Source organism: Zonotrichia albicollis, chromosome Z (genome assembly GCF_047830755.1).
Source record: "Zonotrichia albicollis isolate bZonAlb1 chromosome Z, bZonAlb1.hap1, whole genome shotgun sequence".
NCBI lineage: Eukaryota > Metazoa > Chordata > Aves > Passeriformes > Passerellidae > Zonotrichia > Zonotrichia albicollis.
Window position 1 is genome coordinate 73558694 of NC_133860.1, and position 20391 is coordinate 73579084.

General features: G+C 38.1%; 1 protein-coding gene and 1 long non-coding RNA gene across 3 annotated transcripts in view; one reads left to right on the forward strand and one right to left on the reverse strand.

Moving 5' to 3' along the window:
- The window catches only part of SNX2 (sorting nexin 2), a 34149-nt gene extending 31120 nt beyond the window's left edge, over positions 1-3029 (reverse strand). For both annotated transcript variants that reach the window (XM_005488426.3, XM_005488425.4), the window contains exon 1: positions 2870-3029. In XM_005488426.3, the coding sequence (XP_005488483.1) occupies positions 2870-2977 (108 nt within the window). In that variant the 5' untranslated portion in view covers positions 2978-3029. The remainder of the gene's footprint in view (positions 1-2869) is intronic.
- LOC113459456 (uncharacterized) lies at positions 1970-19125 on the forward strand. Its single transcript, XR_003380699.2, has 3 exons — positions 1970-2663; positions 12122-12504; positions 18499-19125. It is a non-coding gene; the product is annotated as an uncharacterized LOC113459456 (long non-coding RNA).
- The last annotated feature ends 1266 nt before the right edge of the window (positions 19126-20391 follow it).

Below are 20391 nucleotides of genomic sequence, written 5' to 3' on the forward strand. Positions count from 1 at the left end.
AGAACATCTTGTGGTGCAAATCTTGGACACTCTTTTTAAAAAAACAAAACCCCACAATGGTCAAAAACCAAACAAAACCAAAAACAAACCTCAAAAAAACCAACATCATGAAAAATACAAAAAAAAAAACCCAACCAAAAAACACCCAAAAAAAACCCCACCAAAATCCATGCACTCGAAATTTTAGCAAGTAGGTAAAAGTCTACCTAAACCTCAGGAGGATATTGAGCTACAAAAACCTGATACCTAGGAGAGCACTGCAGATGCCAACCAGCACACATGTGTAATAACCAGCGATATCACATGGAACTCACCACTGATTATCACTGTAAATGCAATTTTGGCTTAAACCATTTACATAATTCATCCCAGCTGTTCTCACTAATGAAAGCTACTCTGGCAGTTGAAGGGAAATCTCTCAGTAACGCTTTATGTAAGAGAGGCAGTGGTCCAGACTCACAATACAGTTGGCACAATGAAAGCAAAATATTCATTCTCAATCTACTACTCACTGTGGATACCTGACAGTAAAATGAGCATCCCATCAGCTCAGACAACCTAGTTCCCAGTTCACTGGTGTCCAAAGACCATAGGAAGGAAGAGTTCTCATTCTCTGCCACACAGCAAATTTTCAAGTCCTAAAATGTGCTTCCACTACACCTCAGAAATCCCAGGTGTTACAGCTCAGCGAGATCTTTCTACTATTTCATTTTCTATAATTGAGAGAGTTTAATTCAACACATTAACTTTTTTGCAACATGCACAGAGAAAATATTTTCCATTTGAAGCCACTTAAGTAACTAAGCCTCTCTGTACTTAAATGCTACATATTTGCCATTCACACTGTACAATGAATGTATACTTTGTCAAAAGCAACTTAGCTTGTGTTTTCCAAATGGAGACTTTGTTAATATGGAAGCTATTTGAAAGATGCATTAGAAAACACAGTTTTTCCTCTGCACAATCAAATTATAGACAGGAAAGGCTGAGCACACATTTTGTGAACTGCAAAGAGAATGAAAGCAAGATAAAATAGGAAGGAAGTGAAATTAATCATGCTAAAAGCAAATAGCTCCAAGATAAAGCAGTTGGGAACCCTTTCAAAGTACCAAAGCCCTCATGTAAGTTGGGTTTGGACCTCAGTGTCCCTTGCCACACTCTCACTTCTGGTATCAGCAACCGTATGCATGATTAGCTACAAAAAGCATGACACCATTCTGTTGTTACTATACAACTCCCACTGCCATTTATAATCAGTTTGTCCATGAATATTTACCAGACTAAAGTAACACTCAAGACAAAAGTTTAACTAGGCCTACATCATCAGACAATCACTCTTCTCTGGACTATGGTACTCTACACGATGAATCCTCCAATTTATATTCAAGCTAGTAATAAGTCCAAAGTCAATTTTCATCACCTCTCTCTTCCAAATCTGCAGGAAAATCACAAGATTAAGGCAGTTCCCTAAATGCTGATGCCAGAAAAAGCTTACTGACACAGCTTTTAAAAGCTTCTCTTTAAGCAACAAGGCTTCCCCTTTCCCCTTAGAGACTCTATCCCAAAAAGACTGTGTACATAAACAAAGCAGCAGAGTGGAATTGTCAGCAATTGATACAAAGCCCATTTCTTTGCCAACGTCTGCAGTTAGAGGAGTTTCAGTAACTTTTTTATCTCATGGTAACTGTGATTTGGACACTAAATCTATCTTATCTCCTGCAGCTTTAGTTTCAAACCACATCAATAAAAACATTGTTTGCGTTACACTGCAGTCTTTCTCCGGGCACTGAAAAAGACTCCAGTAATACACACTGTGTCACACAGAGATGCACAGAACTCTACTCATGCAATTTTTGTCAACTGCAGATTCACATCATTGCTTATTCCTTCAGTGCATTTTTCCCACAGATCTTTTTCTACCAATGCACAGATTATAAAAAGAATCTATAAAAAGAAAAAAAAAAAGGAGCTTAAGAAAAGGCAAGTGACTTTAACATACATTTAAAACCCTCTTTCTATACTGCAGGGTTTTTTGCCAAGGACAGACAAAACCAGAGCAAAACCAGAGAAACATGCACCAATCCTATTTCTGTAAATGTCAGGGACAGAAAACGCTTCAGGAAAAGAGGAACAGAACAATTTTCTTTTTAGATGGCCATCTATGCAGAGGAAGAATAAAGTTCTTCCAGAAGATACTGGCAAGACACGTAGGTGGAACGTGACCACAACAACGTGCCAAGAAGGCTCCCGCTATAACGAATGAACACATAAGCGTTTCTCATGTCTCCTCCAGCTTCTTTCCCGGCAGGTCCCAGCAGCAGCCGCAGCACAGCACTGCGTCGGCTCCCTTGGAAAAAACCTCAGAGACAAATAAGTTTCTACAAGATCTGCAAACTGAAATGGAGTGAAGCCTCGGAACGAGGCCAAACAAAGAAAATGGGTCGTTATTAATCCACTCTAAGGCGGAGACACACACACCCACACTCACACCCACATACCCCAGCGAAATTGGAAAGAGGTAAGGTGAGAATATTCCCCTGATAGCAGAAGAAAAGGGTAAATGAAAGCAAAACGGAGGTACTTGGAGAAAAGAGGTTTGAGCTTCTCCTGGCAGCAGAACCCCCATCTCTCCGTGACGGAAGCACCGAGGAGCCGAAGCAGAGGTGTGCGGTGGGGCCGCGACCTGGTGGGGGCCAGGTCGGCAAGGGCAGCGGCGGGGCGGGGGCCCGCGCAGGAGTGAGGGGGGCCTGGGCAGGAGCGAAGCACCGGCGGCGTGCCGGGGAGGGGAGGCTACGGGAGGGGAGGGCCCGGCGGGCGCCGGATCGGCCACGGCGCGCAGGACCTGCAGCCGAGAGCGACCTCTCCTCACCTCCAGGGTGGACACGGTGCTGGTGAAGAGGTCCTCGCCGTCCTCCAGCTCCTCGAGGTCGGCGGGCCGCGTCTCTCCCAGCGGCGGCGGCTCCCGCTCCGCCGCCATCTTCCCCTCCGGCCCGGCCCCCGCGCTCACGTGACTGCCCGCCGCCCCGCCGCACGTGACCGCGGCGGCCCGGCCGGGGAGGGGCCGGGCAGTGTCCGTGAGGCCTGCGACCCCTCTGCAGCCGTCACAGCCCTGCCACATCCACAGCCCCTGCCACATCCCCGCAGCCGCCACAGCCTCTGCCACATCCTCACAGCCCCTGCGACACCCCTGCAGCCGCCACAGCCCCTGCCACTTCCATAGCCCCTGCCACATCCGCAGCCCCTCATCAAACCCCTGCCACAGCACCTGTCGCATCCGCAGCCCCTTAGTCTTTCCAAGAAGAGGTAAAGACGCAGAATTCCATAAGTTAGATTGTTTGGTTTTGGGCACTCATTAAGAAAGGTGTGTGAGAAGTTTAACTTCTTTGATTCAATAATGGGCTAAAGAGAACTGTGGACACAGAAACCTATTATAGGGGGTTTTTTTTATGTCAGAGGGGACAAGAAATAACCCAAAGATAACTATAGAACCTGGATTTTTAACTAATTGATATTCAGGGTTGAAAAACTGGATTAGTAAATATGTGTGGAAAAAGAACCAAAATTAGAGACAAGTATTCAAAGAAATAAATTGGAAAATAATGAATGCTGCAGGAAAATTTAGAGGGACTGCAAAAAGCCAATCACATGTGAGATTGTGATATGTTACTGCAAACAGCAAAACCCCAGTTTAAACCGAAGCCTTATCCTTGTCAGTGTAGGTATTAATATGTCATTTGACAAATACATAAGAGCTACCTCATGCTACTAAGTGAAAATCTAAGAGGAAGGTACTCATGGATCCTAGTGGAAACCACTGCCACCCCTTCTTCTGCAGCCAATAAATCCACCCCTGTAATGCTGTGTGAGATGGATATGAACAAAGTTGCAAAGCTGCTGAACAGCAGAAATAGAAATACCAAAGCTAAGTTTACATGTGGAGCTTGTGTATATGCCACGTGCCTACTTTAATTATCTGGTTATGTGATAAGATTTTACAGGAGCCCTCTTCCCAAGTAGCATTTACTACAGTCACCGTTTTCCCTTTTTTCCTAACCACTCTGCATTCATTTATTATATGCATTCTCAAGTCTACACTGAAGACAAAAGGATTTGTCTTCTCACATCCATCCATTTCTCTGAGGTCTGTCATGGCCTGTTTCACAAGCACTGATGAATTTTATCTTCAGGGTATGATGCCCATTACGCAGGAACTGAGCAGAGATGGAAAAAATTTGACCTAAACTATTTACTGACCTAGATGCCCTAATTGAGATCACAAGGATTTGTGGGGTTTTTTTGCTAGAATACCTAACAATTCAACAGTTTTGTGACCATGGCAGGAAGCCCCAGAATCACCGTACTATCCTTACCCCCACCCATTTTCAGGAGCAGCCTTTTATTTCTTTCCTTCTCTATTGTGTCACTTTCTTCCCTTTATTAACTCTTGTCAGGTCCCAAACTTTCTTGATTAGCCTTGGGAGCCATTGAGAACCCTCTGAAAAAGGTAACTTCTGGTTTTGGCCCACCAACCAATAGTTCCTCCAAATCAATACACCTGCGGCATGAAACTGTCACTGTACGACTCCTTCTTCTGCCCCCAGCATCTGTAGGCTCTGCCAGTCTCCGTAGTCCAGCACTTTAGAGGACATATAGAAGTCAAAAATGTACTCTGCATAAACACTCCTGGGAGCTCTTACACAATAAAAAGCTTCATTTTTTTTCCCTGCAGAATCAGGTTTCACTCAGGAGTATAATACCCTTGGTTTTAAATTGCTTTTAAAATGAACAGTATAACAGCGTTAGGGCTTCATATAACCAGGGCTTCCCTGGTTCAGCTCACAGAGGTGCTGAAGTCTTGAGATAGTTACAAGAACTTATCTGGGTTTAGGCACTATACTTTTTACTAGATAGTTACAAGAACTTATCTGGGTTTAGGCACTATACTTTTTACTACCTTCTGCCCATCTGTCAAAAACTATTAAATTAGATGCAAAGTAAAGATGAACATGCTCAAGCAATGTGAATCAAGGTTTACAATCAAATATGTCTGATTTTTAGTGTCTTATTTCACTGACTCTGTTTTAGGATTGTATTAGTACAATAGCCACTGTAATGTTGTGTTATTTTAGTAACTGAATTATCAGTAAAACTGAAAGAAAAACATGATTCATGACTTAGAAATAACTGTTTTGGGAGAGAGAGTGATAGTGAATTATGCAAGTTCAAGGTCAGCCTGCGTTGTTTGGATCTGGAGGGAGCCACAGGAGATCACCTAGTCTGTTTGCTGGAAAATGTTTGTAACCTTTTCTTCAACAACTCCAGTGATGAACACTCCAAAACTTCTGCAGCAAAACTGCTTTAATGCTTTGCTCTCTAGGATCAGAAAAGAAATTCCATCCCTATCCTACCAGTCAAACATCTTCAAACACAGATGAAGTCTAATTTTGCAGCAGCACGACACTGGCCTTGTTCAGTTTGTGACCATATTCAGGACAGGTATTGGCCTCACTTTGTAGGTAGGAAGTGATTATTCTGACTGGATAAAATCTCTCCCTACTGAATTTTGTATTTTTACCAACATTTGTTTGGTACCAAAGTTTGTTTTGATGATTTTAAATTCTTAAACTACGCTACAACTGTTTGGTGGCACTCGTAAATACAGTATGCATTTCCCACTTTCTATTTCTGGTGAGAATATTAAATTGTATCAGGCCTATGGTAGATCACTTCATTCATCTTTCATTCAATTCATCCTTCCAAAAAAAATTGTAATCACCGAAAAATAGCTTTTGACTTTGTTTTCTGCACTGGCTTTGTACCTTTGTATAATAGATTAACTGGCTTTGTATAATAGATTAACATATATTGTTTCATAAGCTTTCTTATGAAGCAGTCATAAAAGATAAATGTTCAAGAAATACCAAAGGAATGTTTCCTCTGGTAACATTCAATCATTCTGAGATTTTTCAAGAAAATGGCTAAATACCATGGGGGAACAACAACCACCAGAACGCATAGAATTAGAGGAAATACATTTTTTGAGATTTTGTTTTTCCCTTTTATAAAATATATTAAAAGGAATATTGTGTTCTTGTATATTGACTGCGCTCACTCACAGCAGTAGAGACTTTCAGTGAGTCAGCCTTCCTAAGAAAAATCACGAAGCAAAAGTATTTACCAAATCTGTAATATTTGATTTTGTGCCCACTCATACTTTCAGACAAATAAACTACACTTCAAATTATGATGACTGTTCTTTTGTTCTGTCTTTCCATCTGAGTATTTAATTGCATATCTTATTAAAAAAAAAACCTTTTCTGTCACCTTTTTTTGCCAGTGAGTGGTCAGTGTTCTCATATATTACAGAGAAATATTTTTAATGTATGTGAAAGAAACCAGTTCTTCTATCAGTTAGATATTTCATTTGCCTTTGGAGTAGTGGCACGTTCTGCCCTCTAACAAATAATGGAATGAGAATTTCTATTCTCTGGTTCATCTAATGTTCCAGTACACTTAAATATAGAGCTCTACTGCACTAGCTGGGTATGTTTACCCTGTTAGAATGATGTAGAAGTACTTTGTTTTGAAGATTCTTAAGCACTAACAGCAGGTGACAACTAAGCACTGGTTACTGTTACATATGCTGACCTGCTATTTAGATTTTCCTCCACTGTTTATTATTTACAAGAGAGAGCTTTGAATTTATTTTGCACTGCTAATCTTAGATAATCCAGGTCATTGCAATTTATAAAAGACAGAGTAGCCTCTGAGATCCTGATTTGCTTTGGGCTTCAGAATCCTGCTCCTTGACAACTGTCTGTCAAATTTCATGGGTTGTGTTCTGATACAGGAGTCATGCTCAAGACAAATACCAGATGTTGTTAGCAACATTTTACCTGATGTTTACCTGATGTCTCAGACCAACCTGAGACATCTCTTGCCAAAGTAGGAAATGTGTTTTAAAAGATCCAGAATGGATGGAGATGGGACAATACTTGGAAAAAGCGTAATATGCAACTGCCTGAAGTTAACACTTCTTCAGTGATCTGCTTTTGTCCACAGAGAGAAGCACAGTCTTAATCACAATAAAGGGAACTATGGGTTCCTAAGTGCCAAGTAATCCTGGCATATTCTAAGTTGGAAAAGACCCACAAGGATCATCAAGTGCAACTCCTAAGTAAATGTCCTGTGTGGGTATTGAACCCACAACTTGGTGTTATTAGCACCATGCTCTGACCAAGTGTTAATCTCATCTCCCTGACCTAGTTTGTCCAGTTATAGCCCAGTTAAATTTTGTGCCATGTAATTTCAAAACTGTGGTGCATGACTAAGTTAATTTCATACATTTCTGTAACTATAAACTGTCTATAACTGTCTTGACCTGCTTTCCTGCTTTCAGAGAATGTAGCAAAATACTGTAAAATGTGCAGCTTGTCTGATGTAGGGCATGCTCATTTGCAGCATTTTATTAATAGCTTTAACTCATTTTATCAGGGATAAATTTTTACAAGGTTTTTTATGTCAAATCACTGAAGTCAACATATATTTTTTACCATTCTCTGATTTGCTAGGACTTTCAGTTAGATACAAGGACATCAGAAGCCATCAATCTCTTCAAAGATTCATGTGCAATCTTAGTTGTCATCCAAATGATGTTTATATCCCCTAATTCTGGTTGCTATTATTTGACACCTTTTTTTTAGAGCTATCTCTTCATATTTATGTTGTGAGTTTTCTTAATTCTTTCATCCAAAACTGAATGACACAAAAAAAGGGAACAGTGAGGGAAGGAGTCTGGACCTTCCATACAGTGTCAGAGACAAGTCACTGCACAGTATCAGTTGGTGCTGTCCCTGGGTGGCACATCAAAAGTTACCATTGGGAAATTCCTACAGATAGAGAAGAGGTTTCATGTAAGGGAGGCCTTGATCTGAGCAATTTTTCTAGATCTTTGGAATTTTTCTGTAATGGATTCTTGTTTCTTAAACTGTGGAACATTTTCTTTTCCTCATATGGGAGTCAGGGTCAGAGGTGATCCTCTTTTCTGCAGCTAATTTCTGGTACTGCACTAGGAAATGCCCAGTGCCTCCTAATTCTTACTGCCACCGCTTCACCAGTGATGAATGTAACATTGCCATTCGATTTCATCTAATTTGTCCAGGGAAAATTTAATCTAGCGAGAACTTTGTGGTCAGAACCATAACGAAAAGAGTTTCAAGGGGAAAAAACCAAATCAAACCAAAACTACCAACAACAAACAAAGCAACGATTCATTTCCAAGTGTCTATTTGTAGGAGAATTTTTTAAAAAATCACCTGCTGAAAGGACACACTTTGAGAAGAACTTTCTGTAACCAGATCTACATCTCATTGTATCTCTATCAGCCAGCAGTACTATCTCCATCTAGCGCAGGACTTCCTAAGATGAGCGTTTTTAAATGATTTTGTGTTATCACTTGATAGATGAAGAAGGTCTATACTGTCTTTCTCTTTCAAAGTGTTACAATTCCTGTGCTGATCTTAGTTTAGAAGATTTGAGTAAGGCAGAATGTGAATGAAGTGGAAGATTTTTGCATATTTTTTCTTCATTGGACAATCATGGGAGAAGTCTAAGGGTACAGAAGGTGGCAGTATGGAAGAAAATGAGATATGCATTTTTGATATGCAGCAAATGAGATATGCAATTTTGATATGCAGCAAAAACCAGTATTATAACCACTCCAGCTCACTTCTGTAAACCTTGGCAGAACTGTGCTGTTCCATCAGGTCTGCAGTCTGTGGGAAGGAAGCTTATTTCCGTGCTTGCTTGGCACAAAGTAGGGGCTGCTATAAACACGTACACCAGCCTACTGCTATTCTATGGGATTGCAGTAATGGGGCCTTGATCCATCACAAGGAGGCTGAGAGTTTTCAGGTGTTACCATCAGAATATATACAAGTTTTACTGATGACAGTATTTTTCTCAAAGATCTGTGTTCTCAAAACATTGAACTATAGCGCTGGTTAATTAATTAATTAATTCATAAAATGTATGTGGAAGGCAAAGGTGACATTGCTACTATGCCTTTGGAATATATAAGGAATAATATTTGTTATTTATATTCCAGATGGTGGACACAATGTATTTTGTATGTTCTCTGGCCTTTGAAGTCATTGCTAGGGAGTTGCCAAGAGGATTTCCAAAGAGATTGTGGAAGATCTGCTTTTTGGCTTCCAGCTGTTCCCTTGCTGCAACTACCCATGTACAAAATAAGGGAGTCGTTGCATCAGGTCTTATATAGGTTTTTAGTGCTTTTAAATAGTTTGTCCCTCTCAGCCTGCTGAGTGTGATTTATTTGAGGTAATTCACCTGGATTTTAAAGCAGAAAGTAAGAGAATGGAAATCTGCTCTCTGAAACCATAGTTGGAATTTTAAGAACATGCATATCCAACACTTCCTTCCAAAATCCTGCACTTCAGCACTCCCTTAGGTTTTTCATATGCATTTGGGTACAGTTCACATCAAATAACTTCAGGATAAAAGGTAGCAATCTAATGAAAGCTATTCCACCTAATTTGGGCTGTGGCAGGAGATAATAAAAATAAATAGATGATTTCTCAGGCATCCTATCCATCTTTAACTCTTACACTAGGAGCAATTTAATGATGAGTGCCTATTTTCATTGCCAAGAGAGGAAGTTTGTACTTACGTAGATGCTTAACTTTACACCAATTGTGATTAGGTGAGAAAATCCCGTTCTGCAAAACATATGCACATAATCTAAATTATAAACTCTCCGAGTTGATGAGCCTTAATCTTAAATGTAGCTTTCTGGCTGATTATAGTATTTAGCATAATAAAAATTATAAAGTGACTGCAGAATTAACTTGAGAAAAAATAGTATTAATAATACTCCAAATAGTCCAAAATTAGCCTGAGAAAAAATTTCTTCACTCCGTCCAGACACACTGGTACGTGTCTGCCACTGCTTTAAAAGAACCAGAGCCCTAAAATAAAAGAAAACAAAACACACACTCCAAGTTACAAATATCTCTCAAAATGTTTGCATTTGCATGGATTATGAGAACTAGGAACAAGAAAGATTTGTTTCAAATATTCCCAGTCATTTTTTTCACAATATAACCTCCAGTCCACAGAGCCTTTTTTTCCCCACTTTGTGGACATACAAGATAAGGGTATGTGAAAGCAATTTTTCATTGAAAATTGCACAGTGGATATGCATGGACCAGAATTTGCTTTATTTCAAGTTTCACAGACCAAATGCAGCTGTAATTTGCATAATTTACAATTTTGCTGTAAACTGACTTGGGGCATGTGTCTACATTATAGCCAAACCAGGCAAAAGATAAGTAGGAAAAATGGAAATCTTCCAGCATAATTGATTTCCACCAAATAGCACTATCTCTGGCTGTTATAACAATTAGTTTATCAATTTAATGTTGGTTATGGCTTTCCCATTGAGGAATAGGAAAGTTTGCAAAACAGCAATGCAGAAAAATCTGGCACTGTTGCCACTAGAGCTGATACTGTATCTAATACATATATTTACTTTTCTTTAAGATATTTTCAGACATGTTAAGCAAAAATCTGGTTTTGCAAGACAATTCTCTTTTGACAAATTTTATTTCACTCTGCTCTGGCTAATTTTATCCTCTGGAGGCATAAACCTGGGCTTTGAAAAATCTATTTCCTTCATGCTTTTAATTCAAGTGATAACAGATGCTAAAGAGAGATGAAGAAAAAAAATATTAATCTCTCAAAAGTGTAGAGAAAGTGATCAACATAGTTTCTAAAGTTAATAAACACATTTTCAAATTTCTTCATAAGAAAACAGCTTCAAGAGCTCAGTGAAGTAATAAGTTAGAAGGAATCCATTGATGAATAGATGTGAACTTAAGTGAAAAAGCATTGAAATTAAATTGATATCTTAGAAAGGATTTTTTAAATGCTTGGCCTGCATAAACTACAAATTTAGCTACAGAGAGGGTGTGTGGCTTTCTAATAATCTATTTATCTATTTTACATTGCATCCTACAGCATATTTTATTTGTCTTGATTAATTTTGTGTTGCATATATCAAGAAACAGGACACCAAGCCTCTCATTTAAATAACAGAGGTTACAAATATGATTTGGCAATAAGATAATTAATGAAATCACTGAATCTGCTTAGAAATAATTTTTGTGTAAACTGAAAGTGATACTAATTAAATTCAGCATGACTATTCCAGAGTAGCCCATAGTGGGATTGTTTTAACTTCAACCCTTAAAAAACCCAGCTTCACCATAAGGACGCCCATTTTATCTTAGGTTTATTTTCACTTTCAGATAAAGACAGATAGTAAAGAGCTTTTGCTTACCTGTTTTTAAGCATGATATTGAATTTCCTTTAATGTAAGTATCCTCAGTTTTATGTTTCCCTTTTACTTAGGAAATACACACCTTCAAAGAGGAATCCCAGTTTACTCTAGATCACCCTCACTATCTCTTGTACCTCTTTTAAATGACCAAACAGGAAACTTATAGAAAGTGTCACCTTATCTTTGGTCCTTTTCTTGGGTAGCTGAGGTAGATGTGTACTTTGGCACAAGCTACATTTTAGCCTTTTTAGCTTTGATCTTTTACAAAAATATGCATTTTTTACAAAGATACCCACTATAAATCAATACAAGAGAGTGAAAGGATGTGGAGGTAAATATATATCACTGCATATAGATGAAGTACTTATATATAATGTATAGTCTATATTTATGATAAAGAACTTATATATAGTGTATAGTCTATATTTGTGAAGTATACAGACTATATATATTCTCTCTATATATTCTCTCATTTGAGTACTAGATATGTACACACTCTCAAAATATCTATATATATACTCTTCTGGTATACAAAATATAATTCTATCCATGTATATCTATCGCTGTGTATTATATACATATATATATATATATATATATATATATATATAATTCAAAAGAGAATTAAATTAAATAACCATTAATTAAAACAAAAAAAGCTTATTGTGGAGATCACCAAGTTGTCTTCCTAGCGTTGCTAGTGTACTGGCACAATAATATAAAGATAGTGGACTGATGTCTCTGTTCCTCCTTTTTTTGCAGTTGTAAGGTTAAAATGGAAGAAGGAAGAGCAGCCTCCCACTTCCTGCCTGATTCTAGGAATATAGATCTGAAACAGCTGACATGCTGATTTCTCCAGAACAGCAAACACAACCAGTCCATGGAACTAATTATTTTAATGCATTTGAAATCCTTGAAGATTTGGAATATTTTCTTCCAAGAAACATGCAACTTTCTCTTCACAGGTCAACTGAGTTTCTGCAAAATATGTGCTGTTTTGAAGCCCTTTTTCTTCAAGAGATGCTGAGATCTGTGGTGTCACAAACCTGTTTCCCCAGCTGCTCACCTGGAGCTGCCTCTGGCCACTTGCCTCAGTGGACCTGCCTGATGTGCCAGTGGGAGTGATCACTTTTGGAAGCCATCAGGTGAATGATCAAACAAATAAGATCTACACACCTGGAATCACTTTGTGGCAAACAGCTGTTCAAGGCATATTTTGGGAGCAGTACCTGCTCTGGGCAAATATGTCACTTGGTTCAGCTTAAGTTTGGCCCAGGTTCTTCTGCATTAGCAGAGGATGCGCTTGTGCTCTGGGTTTTTTTGCTCTCTCCTATGGAAGGTTATTGCTGGCTGAACCAGATAGCTGACAGACATAGTTAGAAATTATTTTGGCAGGCCAGGCAGGATCCAGCTGGGTTTGCACTCCAAAAAGCCTGACTGATTTTGTCTCAGGTAGTCACTTGCACTTGGTATCAGAGACACAGGACTAAAAGTATCATATAAGTAATATCATAAGTAATGAATAAGCAATATCATAGAGTTCATAAGTAATATCATATAGTTCATAAGTAATATCATATCACAAGTAATGAATAGCACATGTGCATAGACATGAAGAAAACATGATAGTTTTGGAACAATTGTTAAGAATCAAGATTCATGTTTAGAGACTATTTATTACGTCATACCTAATGATTGAACTATTTTTCAGTTGCAGCACCTTTAGATCTTTAAAAATTAAATATATATGGCTCACTACTAAAATCTGGATCTAGACATAGTTGTTGAAATTTTCAGAAAGGCTTGGATGTTCATGTGGTGTAGTGTCACTCCCCACAAAACCAACTTAAGTATTTATAATATTAATTAGTCTTCTAGTTTTAAAATATAAATGATCCAGTTGTTGAAATTTGGAAGATTTACCCTGTATTAATTTTGGAGTACAATTTTTTCGTGGTTAGGATAAGACCATAACTTTGTTTGTTGTGGCTGTTGTTCTGATCCTATGTTTGGCTAAGTTGTTCTAATCCTACTTAGAAAGGCAATATATACAACTCTGCTTTGCATAGACATGCAGTGGCATCATGCTATTTTTATCTAAAAACTTGCTTAGCATACTCAGGGTCTTCCAGGTACCTGTTTTCTAGTGACATCCAAAGGATTGTTTGTGCACACCTGTGTGGATTCAACATTAGTTTCTTTGACTTTACCTAAATACTCCAGAGAGTTCATGAAAGTGCATACTGCCATGCTGGGCAGCAGCACCTGCTGGGGAGGGGCCTGCCTCTATAAAGTTCCACTCGGGGCTCTCAGTGCAGCAGGAGCCACAAGCAGAGCAAGCAGTGCCTTCTCTCTGTTGTCTGGAGAAGTCCTGTCTCCTGCCCAGAAAACAGGGCTGGTTACATAGAGCAGAAGAGGATGAAGCAGAGTCCATGCAGACACAGGACATGGTCTGCCCCCTCAGGAGACAGTGCTGGTTCCGGTGGGTTGGTCTTCCAGGAAGAGACTTCAGGACAGTCTGTGTGATCCTCACCATCACTGCTGTCCCTGACAATACATTAACAGGGGTATATATCTGTTAGGTAATATTACTTCATTTTCTAAAAGTGGTATGTGCCCCAGCATTTACTGTCACCCATCCAGTCCATGTGCCAGGATGACTTCTATGTGCCTATTCATCAAGGAAGGGCTGAAAAAGCAATTCTGGCACATACTTCTCTTGCAGCAGGCTGCTGCTGTATCAGGGCTTGTCCAGAGGCCACAATGTCTGTAGAAATGATGTTGGCTGGAGGGACTGGAAGAAATGCAAGTGAACTTCTGGCACCAGTGCTTTTGCACAGGTGTTCAGGCAGCAGGAACCTATCAAGAGAGACGTTTGCTGTGCTCTGCAACCTGGTACAGGTTGTCAGGTCCAGGCACAGACTGCTCATGAGGTGAGGAGAAAAGATGAGGAAGGCTGAGCGTCTCACAAAGAACTGGATCCTATCCCTGCTCACCACTCGCTCCTGTCCAAGCTCCAAGAAAAGATGTAGCAGGACCCCTTCAATCCACTCACTGGGCACAGATAGGTGGATGGCAGTTGAAGAGGAATGATGCATCTTGAGGTACTGTGAATTCTTGAGTCTGTATTTATGGCATACTGAGGATACAGCTGGAGCATTCAGGAGGTGCCTTGAAAGCTGCCAATAAGAACATAGGAAGGTGTATAAAAATATGGTTATTCGCTTAGTTTTTTGCATATCCAATGTGGGATTCAGGGTAGAATTTAAAAATATATGATACATCTTTCTATATGATCTAAAAAAACCTATGTATGCTGAGATAAGACCATTATCAGTTTAACCTACTTGAATATTACATGGATGACTTCAATTTTTTAGAGGCTAGGGTCATAAATTTGTACTTAAGTCTTTTAAAATATAGGAAATTGTAGTCATCTCTGATGTTCTGATGGATAGAATACTTAAATGCTGACATTGTGCTACTTATTAGATCCAAGTATCAGAATATTCAAATAAAGTTGAATGAAAAATGTTAGTGGATTTGTAATTATGACTTCAGAATGATGAGAATGCATTATGGGTTTTCTGGTTTAGAGAGTAAATGTTGTTTCAAAGTCACTTCTCTTAAAAGACTCTGAACGTAAACCATCAGCATTAGGACATTCCCATACTATGTTTTAACCAGAATATTAAAAAAATGAAGAAAATGCTATCTTGGACTAGTGACTTTTTTGTTCTCTTGTAACAGCTCTAAGCTATTGCCCACAGTATATTTCTTTTTGCCAAGTCTGTATGTTGACATGGAACCTATTACTTTAGATGACAATGTTACTTCTGGAAAAATTCATTGGTCTCAGTCAAATGATTTTATATTATTCTCTCTCAAGGAAAAACAATGTGTTGACTTTCAATTTTATCAGACAATTATGTCAAAACTGGCATAAGCAGCAGGTAACTTCATTAATTCAGTAATTTAAGATACATCAGCTTGCTTTTCTAACAGAGGTGTTTACATTACACTTGGTAACACAGTTTGTATTCAGAACATACTTCAAGGTTGCCACTCACGATATTATATTTTGTATTCTCAGACTTCTCTGTAAAAGTTATGGTCTGAAATTGTGAAACAGAGCATATTTTGTCCTACATGTGGCACTAGGCAGACTCCATCTGCTGATAAATTCCAACCTGAACAGTACAGGGTTTACCATCTCTCTATATTGATCAAGTAGCTGCACTGGCAGAGAACTATGTGCACTAAAACTTGCTGTAAAAATAATGTGACTGGAGCCTGTCTTTGTCCTTTTTTAAAAAGTGGGTAACAAAAGTCACAAAGATGAACTACAGAAAAACATAGTAAAATCTGTGCACCCCTTAGGTAAAAAATACTTCTCACATTGTCTGTCCCAGATGATGAGGAATATACGAATGAAAAAGGAGTAAAAATAACTTGCAATATTGAAAAAATACAAATCAAAGCCATTACATGTTACTGAACCAAAACTAAGTAGTTTTTTTCTTTAGAAAAACCATTTCCCTTGATAGCTACGGGTAATTACCATAATATGCATTCTCAAAGACACAACAGCTTCCCAGAAAATCAATCTGAAACTGTTGGGAAGTGGTCATCCCATCCATCTACCACAATAGAGAGTCAAGAAGCCATATCAAAAAGGAATGATCAACACTTGACCACAAGATGATATAAAGTTAATAGCACAGGTCTTGGCCAGTCCTTCAAATGTGATTTAGTTGATGAAACAGGTTCAGGTTTAATAATTTTACACTTACTCTATAGACAAGTGAAAAACTGAAAAATTATTAAATTCTTAAAAGTAAGAACTTGAAAATTGTCTGCTAGATTTTTTTTAAAAGTACCAGTCAGAAAGAAAATATTAAATAAATTTTGCGTTTAAATGCAAAACAAGAACTAACCCATAATAAAACAAAATGTCATCTGCAGTTTCATTAAAAACAGCAGCATTTTACATAAGGCATGAGGAACAGATTTTTTTCCTTTGTAAATATTTAATATTCAAACCCCAGGCCAAGAATACTCTGTTTCTGCAGAGGACAGCAAAAAAAGATCTACATCAACTAAAAGTACTTCAAAGAACAACAACAAAAAAGACAAAAATTAAATTACATAATCTCTGAGGAAAAACCGAAGAAGCAATGAAAGATGTGATACTAAGGTAATACATGAGAAGTTTTAAAAAATGGTGTAAAAAAAGTGATGGTGAAAAATTTTACATTTCCCTCACAATGTTGCAAGAAATAAAGTCTTATTTGCATATGAGAAAGTTTGGGACAGATAATAAGAAAACTTCCTAATATGTGCAGTGTTGATGAAATGTGAATCAACTCTTTCAAGAGACATTGTACAGTATTTTGGACATGTTTTTCATGAATGATCTGTGTATATGTGGCCTTAGAATAGGGAGTAGATTGAGTCACTTTCTTCATTCTGAGTGGCAAGGTGCCATGTTCTAATACTAGACCTGCACAACTAGGGTACCTTTCTGCAGGGTATACTCAATTTTAGACTGTAGGTTCAAATGCAAGAACATCTGATTTCTCTCATTACGTTGGAGATAATCACATTTTATGAATTGTTGAAAAGTGCTTATCAAGAGACACAGAATTAAACGTTTTTTCTCTTTTTTTTCCTTGCCTCAGAGTTTTCATGAGAAAGGTGACTATTCGGTAATGCTTGTTGTAAAACTTACTTGTTATGTTTGGCATCTTCTGCCACTGAATGGTACCAGGGAGTCTGGATCTGTTGTTTTTCCTCCTTCAGCCACACTCCACATTTTTTTTTAACTTTATTTATATCTGAGAAAGAAGCCACAGGGGATTTGTTTAAGAGGGAAGCATCCAACAGAAATAAGTGTTCCAGTTCACGTGAAGCAAATAGTAATCCTGAAACATAAACCAAAATCACTTAGATCATTCTGTCACAATATAAATCCTGCACAGTATTTTCTTAAGAATTCTTTAAAGAATGATCTTGTCTCTTACATTTGTTCAGCATGATCAGTTACTTTTCTCAGTTTGGTATCTGTCTCTGATAACTTTCTGCCTTATCATGGGATTGTAGGAGATGGAGTTGGAATGGACCTCAAGAAATTTCTGGTTCATCACACTGCTTTATGTACATCTGTCTCCTATCTGACAATATGAACAGATCAATTTTTAAAACGTACAATTTATTTTAAAATTCTGATTATTGAAAAAAGACCAATATGAAAATTAGAGTGAGAAGTCCTTAACAGCACCTGGGACACTATGGTGATCCTCCCTGTCTGCCTTCCAGCATTCTGCTCTGTTAAATGTTTATCTTGTTTTCCTTTTACTCATTAAGCTGTTTTACAGATTATTTGTCTAGAATTGTCATTTTCTAGCTTCTGTCTTTCCTTTACGCTTATTTTCTGTTATTTTCACAGATGATGGTACAAAGAGAACTCAGTGAAATGAGTGCCCATAGAAGGGCTCTCAGAAGAGCAGTATCTTTTCACTGAAAAGAATAGAAATACAATAAGCACAGAAGTGGTGCTGGTAATTTTTGGTATTTATCTTGAGACATTCCCAGTCCATCTTTCCCTACTCTGATTGAATTTATGTTGTGGTCTGGACACAATGATTATCCAGTGTTGTGTACAAGCAGCTCATTCCCTCCCTCACTTTGGCAACTGCTTGTGGTTTCCTCTGGACATCAGGTTCCCTTCTCTACTGTTTTGGGATGAATCTGGTGCCAGTAGCATGACTGAAAGCCAGGCCAAAAGTGATGGCTGACCACCCACCCTTGTACTTATAGGAATCGAATGTATTGGGGAAAAGCTCTAGGGAAAAATCCAGCCTGTTTCTTGGAAGGTTCTAATATGCAATGTAAACCTGAAGGTAGGAAATAACTTTGCAAAAGAGAATAGTTAGTAAAATTATTGAAAAGTGCCTGGAGAATAGCATCATACTATTCTACTCGCTATGATGATGCAGTACAGGCCACCTATGATTTGTCAGAACTGTTTAGTTATGCTAAATTTGGATTTCAATAATATAAATTTTTGCAGAGTTTTTTGCAATCAATTTTCAACCTCCTTTGTAATTCTTTTTTCTTCCTTTCTTCTTTTCTTCCAGTAACTGTTGCTATATCTGCATTGTTCTGCAGCCAGTGCCAGGTTTGTGGCCAGCTGGAAAAACCAGTAACATCCTCTGCTGCAGCTGGACTGCTGTTCATTCAAGTGCTGCTCTGGAATGGATACCCAATGTTAGCAGCTGGATTGTGAACCTCTGTTTAATAATGGAGGGAATGTTAAGTGTGTGTTTTTTAGAAAATAACTCAATAGGCTTGGACCTTTTTGTTTAATCTTATGCTCTCTTTGCAAGAAAAAGAATTTTAAAAGTTGAAAAGTCTGTTGAATTTCTGAAAGTTTATTACTTGATAGCAAAGACCCCTTTTAATCTGAAAATAGGGAAGAAGAGAGATCTTAATGCACATGCAGTGCTATAATGCCTATGTCTTGAAATATGACATTTTCTTATATAAATGGAAGATTTGTTGTTTTGCAGCTGTTGCTGTTGATTGACTTAGCAGTTTTTTTGGGTGGGAACTATCCATTTCAGTGTGGAATCTGGGACACACTGACAAAATATTGGTAATTATGCAAATTACTTTTTTTTTCTGAGGCAAGAAAAATGAGCTGCAGCAACAGGAAACTCCAATAGTGCCGCCAAGAAAGCACATAGATCCTTGCAGATGACAAATTAAAAAAAAAAAAAAAAAAACAAAAATAAAAAATTGTATTTCTGTGATTAAAAAATTCACACAAATTCTATTTTTGGAAGCTGTTAGCCAGCTTTGATGCAAGAAAAGGAATCTTTCTTACCAGCTTTTTATGTCTTCACAGCATGCATTCCAGAAGGTCTAATATATATGACCTGAAACAGAGTTGAAGAGAAGTGCTGGAGCCTAAGGCTTCACCAATGAAACTGACAAGCAGGTTCACCAGAAGACAGCTGGAATTGACAAACGAATTGACTTTTTAGTGAGTTTTCCTCTAAGAAGCACTCTAAGAGTTGACATGGACTATGGTTCAGGACATTTACACCAGCAGTAAATTCAGTAGTGAATTTAGTTTGTTGATAATAATGTTCAGTTTGGAGATCAGCTCCAAATCCATCATTTTCTCATTTGCCACTATAGGAAAGTAGATAAACTTGATACACTTTATGTTGTGCAAATAGTAAAAATCTTAAAGACTTCCTTAATTGATGGCCTAAAAGCTATGAAGAAAACTTTTACATTATAATTCCTCTCTTACATTATAATAACAGGAAGTCAAAAAAAACAATGTCAGATTTGGATTTCATGAACTGATTTTCCCCAGCCATATTACATAAATTTGAATTTGTTTTTCCAGCTCCTCGAGCATGATATCTCTTTGGATAACTTTAAGTGTTATGAAATACAGAAGGGACTCAGGAGAAATCTATAGGCCAAGTTCTGCCGTGAGGTATGGTGATGTGAGAACCGTTTCTTAAAGTGTCTGGATCCCAGCTCAGTGGGGATTCAGAAGGGCTTGGATGGCTTTACTGCTACTGAAGATTGTCTCCTTTTGCTCCTGTAAAACCATTATAAGGTGTTATTGTTTAACAGCATCCCAAATGCCTGGGAGTAAATGTTGCAAATACTGGGAGCATACACATAATTTTTCTTACCTTGTGTGCCTTTGTCTTCTGCGGCTGTATCCAGGTCTTTAAGTACTCTCTATAGTCTTTTTTCTTTTTTTCATGAGAGAGAATCCTAAATCCTTCTCCTACCCTTTGACTTATAAAAGTACTACAGAGGTGAATATTTTGCTTTCATTTCATTTAAGAGGAAAAGTTCTTTGTCTGCATTTTGCACTATGAAATTTTTTGACCTCAAAGCAAGAGATCAGGCAAGCACATGTAAAACATACTGATGCTCTATAAAACACAAAGAGAAAAGAGTGACAAATGGAGATCTGATTAGCCAAAATGAAATAATGT